Source organism: Cornus florida, unplaced genomic scaffold (assembly GCF_030987335.1).
Source record: "Cornus florida cultivar Cherokee Brave unplaced genomic scaffold, ASM3098733v1 CherokeeBrave_3.0.0_Hap2_Chr09, whole genome shotgun sequence".
NCBI lineage: Eukaryota > Viridiplantae > Streptophyta > Magnoliopsida > Cornales > Cornaceae > Cornus > Cornus florida.
The window spans coordinates 44,440,364-44,444,490 of NW_026775579.1; the positions used below are offsets into that span (position 1 = coordinate 44,440,364).

The 4,127-nt window shown below is 38.8% G+C and overlaps 1 protein-coding gene across 1 annotated transcript; it reads left to right on the plus strand.

The window, feature by feature from the left end:
- Nucleotides 1–411: 411 nt before the first annotated feature.
- On the plus strand, nucleotides 412–2,867 carry LOC132272551 (wall-associated receptor kinase 2-like). The gene is made up of 3 exons (XM_059773678.1): nucleotides 412–1,258; nucleotides 1,372–1,524; nucleotides 1,783–2,867. The coding sequence occupies exons 1-3, from the start codon at nucleotides 412–414 to the stop codon at nucleotides 2,865–2,867; spliced, it is 2,085 nt and encodes a 694-aa protein (XP_059629661.1).
- Nucleotides 2,868–4,127: the final 1,260 nt, after the last annotated feature.

The window sequence follows — 4,127 nt, forward strand, 5'->3', positions numbered from 1 at the left end:
TTCATACCCTTTTTTGGTTCTGAACATACCATCTACACTCAAGGTAGGTTCAAATCTAACCATAGAAAATTAGCCACTAAAACCGAAGCAAATTTTGTGGTTCCTGGGGATGTTTTGGAAACTATTCGCATAAAAAAGTTGACTTCTGCTTCTTGATAGCACGGTGTTAAGAGCATATATTGCAATTGTTACAATGTTTTTGTACATGAAATAAAACAAAATGATCGATAATTTTGAACAGAACCATACATTTTTAATGACAAGACAAACAAAATGAGGTAGTTTATTCCTAAATGCAAGAAATTCTATAGTCGGCAAAATGATTCTACGTAATATAATATATATATACCCAAATAAACCATAAAGGTTTCATTGTTTCTGCAATCAACCTAGACATGTAACAGAGAAGCCATGGACTTGCATGTAATGCTTCTGAGGCTTGCGGTGAGAGGGGTGATACTAGCAGCGATAATAGCTAGAGTTGCTACCGCTCAAGGCATGCCTGGCTGCAAAGATAGATGTGGGAATCTTAAAATTCCATATCCGTTTGGGATGAGCCAAGGCTGCTACCTAAACGACTCATTTCTCATCACATGTACGTACTCCAAAACGTATCTGAACGGTAATTTATCTGTCCTGAACATAGCACTCGAGGGTCAACTGCGAATTTTGTCCCCGATTGCCACTGTTTGCGGCAGCTCGCAGGGTAATACCACCAAGTATCAACCGCTTTCAACTAGTTTCCCCATCTCCACTACAAGAAACAAGTTCATTGCCGTAGGCTGTAATACTACAGGAGCCATCCGTGTCTTTCTGGGGAAAACTTACACAGCCACGAGTTGCAAGTCTTTTTATAACACGACGAATAAATTAATCAATGGATCGTGCTCAGGCACGGGCTGTTGCCAGACCTTCATTCCCAAAGGATTACGGGACTTCAAGATAGTGGTAGAGAACTATTTTGGCAATGTGTATCTACGGAACCCCAGCTTCTGCAGCCATGCCTTTGTGGTCGAACAAGGGTATTATGACTTCTCGTCGCTAGATCTTTATAGCGACTCACCCAACCTCAATCCATTCCCTGTGGTGCTAGATTGGGCAGTCGGTGAGACAAAATGTGAACAAGCTAAAAAGAACAAGACAGGTTATCTATGTCAGGAGAATAGCGAGTGCTATGACTGGGATGGTGGGGCAGGATATCACTGCAGATGCTCTAAGGGTTACCAGGGGAACCCATACCTCCCAAACGGTTGCAAAGGTACTTATTTTGTATATCGTTCTTCTGGGCTATGGAGTTTTTGCACAAATATATATATATATATATATATATATATATATATATATAATATTTTTAAAATCAATTGGTTTCAGATGTCAATGAGTGTGACGACGATCAAGGCCACAATGATTGCACACACATCTGTAGGAACACTGCTGGGAGATATGTTTGTCTTTGTCCTAAGGGTTACCATGGAGATGGCAGAAAGGGTGGACAAGGTTGCTTGCAAACTAAGGCCACTGTGGGTAAGTAACGATAAACTTGTGAACCTCATAGAAAGTAGTCTCTAAAATAATAAAGATGAAGAAACATCTTGATAACACTTCGAGCACCATTTAGTTATAAACTCGAATGCACTTGATACAGTGTCTCTGTTTGAAGTAAAACATTCAATCTTAAGAACCCAAACACATGCTTCATTTTTTCTATCTTCTCCAATCATAATATTTGTCAATTATAAGCAAAACTACTTGAGATTAATGTTTTGCCTCGCCTACATATAGGTATGAGCATGAGCCTCGTGTTTATGTTTGTCATCGTCTCTGTCTTATATTGGGGAGTCCGCAAAAAGAAGATCATGAAGCGCAGAGAAACCTTTTTTAAGCAGAACGGTGGTATAATGTTACAACAACTGCTTTCCAACTGCAAAAGGAAAGGTTCTGCTCAAGGAGCCAAGATTTTTACGGAAGATGAGCTCAAGAGAGCAACAAACAACTTCGGTGATGGCAATGTTATTGGCCAAGGAGGTTATGGCACAGTTTATGCAGGAACTCTAAAAGATGATATGATCGTCGCCATCAAAAAGTCCAAGGTGGTAGACCGAGGCCAAATTGAGCAATTCATTAATGAGGTAGTTATTCTCTCCCAAATCAAGCATCCAAATGTGGTGAACCTCTTGGGTTGTTGTCTAGAAACACCAGTTCCCCTACTAGTATATGAATTTATCACCAACAATACCCTCTTCCACCACATACATGATGAAGGTCGTGTATCCTCAATGCCATGGGAACTGCGTTTGAGAATAGCAGTAGAAACTGCTGGAGCACTTGCACATATGCATTCTTTTCCAATAAATATAATTCATAGAGATGTCAAGTCTGCCAACATTCTATTGGATGATCAATACACTGCAAAAGTATCCGACTTTGGAGTTTCAAGATTGGTTCCTTTAGATCAAACTCAACTACCCACATTGGTGCAAGGGACATTTGGTTACTTAGATCCCGAGTACTTCTATTCAGGCTTATTAACCAAGAAAAGCGACGTCTATAGCTTTGGAGTTGTCCTTGTGGAGCTACTAACTGGGAAGAATGTTTTCTCTCTGGATAGACCTGAAGAGGACAGGGGTCTAGCAATGTATTTCATTTCTTCGCTCAAAGAAGGTCACTTGCTTCAAATCCTGGAGGATCGAGTGAAGAAAGAGGGACATGCTGAGCAGCTAAAAGGAGTAACTGAGGTAGCAAAAAAATGCTTACGATTGAAGGGACGCAAAAGGCCTACCATGAAAGAGGTAAAAGAGGAGCTTGAGGCATTGAGAAACTCCAAACTCAACCATGGATCAGAATTAGACCATACATATAAGAAATGAAGCCCTAGTTAGTGAACCATTCAACTACACACAAGCAATACGTTTAGTCTAAAGAACCCAACGTATAGAAGGTTGATGGCGGGCTAATAATTGGTCTTGTGGATTGCAGTAAGACACCAATATGCATACTTATCCTGAAAGAGAGAAATTTATGTACTGTTCTCTTCATTGTAATCTTGTATTGATTGCTTCACAAATCCATACAATGAGCTGTGTAACTATAAATGACTAACATCATACATACATGAAAGAATCCCTGAGGTGATAGTTTCAGCTCCAAACTGTAAGACATTTTGATTTGCCCCGGCTTACTCAGAATGAGAAGTCCAATAAATCAGTCCACTGCAAAGAACAATATTTTTTTTATTGGAGAGAATGACACAGGAGGGCATATTTTTGTCCATCTCTTTCTGGTTGTGCTCGAGAATACTACATCATACAGTCATGAATGATGTGAGAATGTTTTCGAATATGCAGTGTGGTTACACATACGTGTGTGTGTGTGTGAGAGAGAGAGAGACATTTAGACCAATGTAACAGAAAAGAGACCCTGGCAATTAGAATGACATGCTCAGGCAAATGCCATCAAGTGCATTTAGCTTATGCAATCACATGCAGTTTATTTCACACTAGTACAGACAGATTGTCATACCAAACTCTATGTCCTAGCTCGATCAGTTGGTACGACATAATATTTTTAGTATAATTTCTAGCATAATTATAAGGAGAAGTATAACAAGAGTTTCAAATACTTTGATATAATGAGAAATGCATCATGTCTAGTTTCCAAAGTTCAAATCCATGCGACATAAATCTCAATTTTTTCATGTAAAGTTTAATCTTATAAGTTAGAAACACAGAATAATTGATGGACACACGCTAATGTAAGGTTTAATCTCAATTGTAAGGTTCAAATACTTTGCTATTCAACTAATGATTAACACAGGCTCACAACAAAAGGTGATGGCTTGGTCAGGCAGTTCTTTCCCTTGTGTTATCTTATTTTATCCTTTTCTCAACAGAAGAGAGATATTGAAGATTTCTCTAATTGGTGCATGATGTATACATGATGGGGACAGCTTTTCTATGTTTTTAATCTATACAAACAAGTCCACAAAAAAAAAAAAAAAAAAAAAAAAGTGTCCACAAACATTCAATAATGTTAACCGGAAAAACGGAACACAGGAAGCAATCTTGAAGCTTAAAAAAAGGCAATTACCTGATCAACACAAACACACACTGCAAAACACCAGCAGTTCC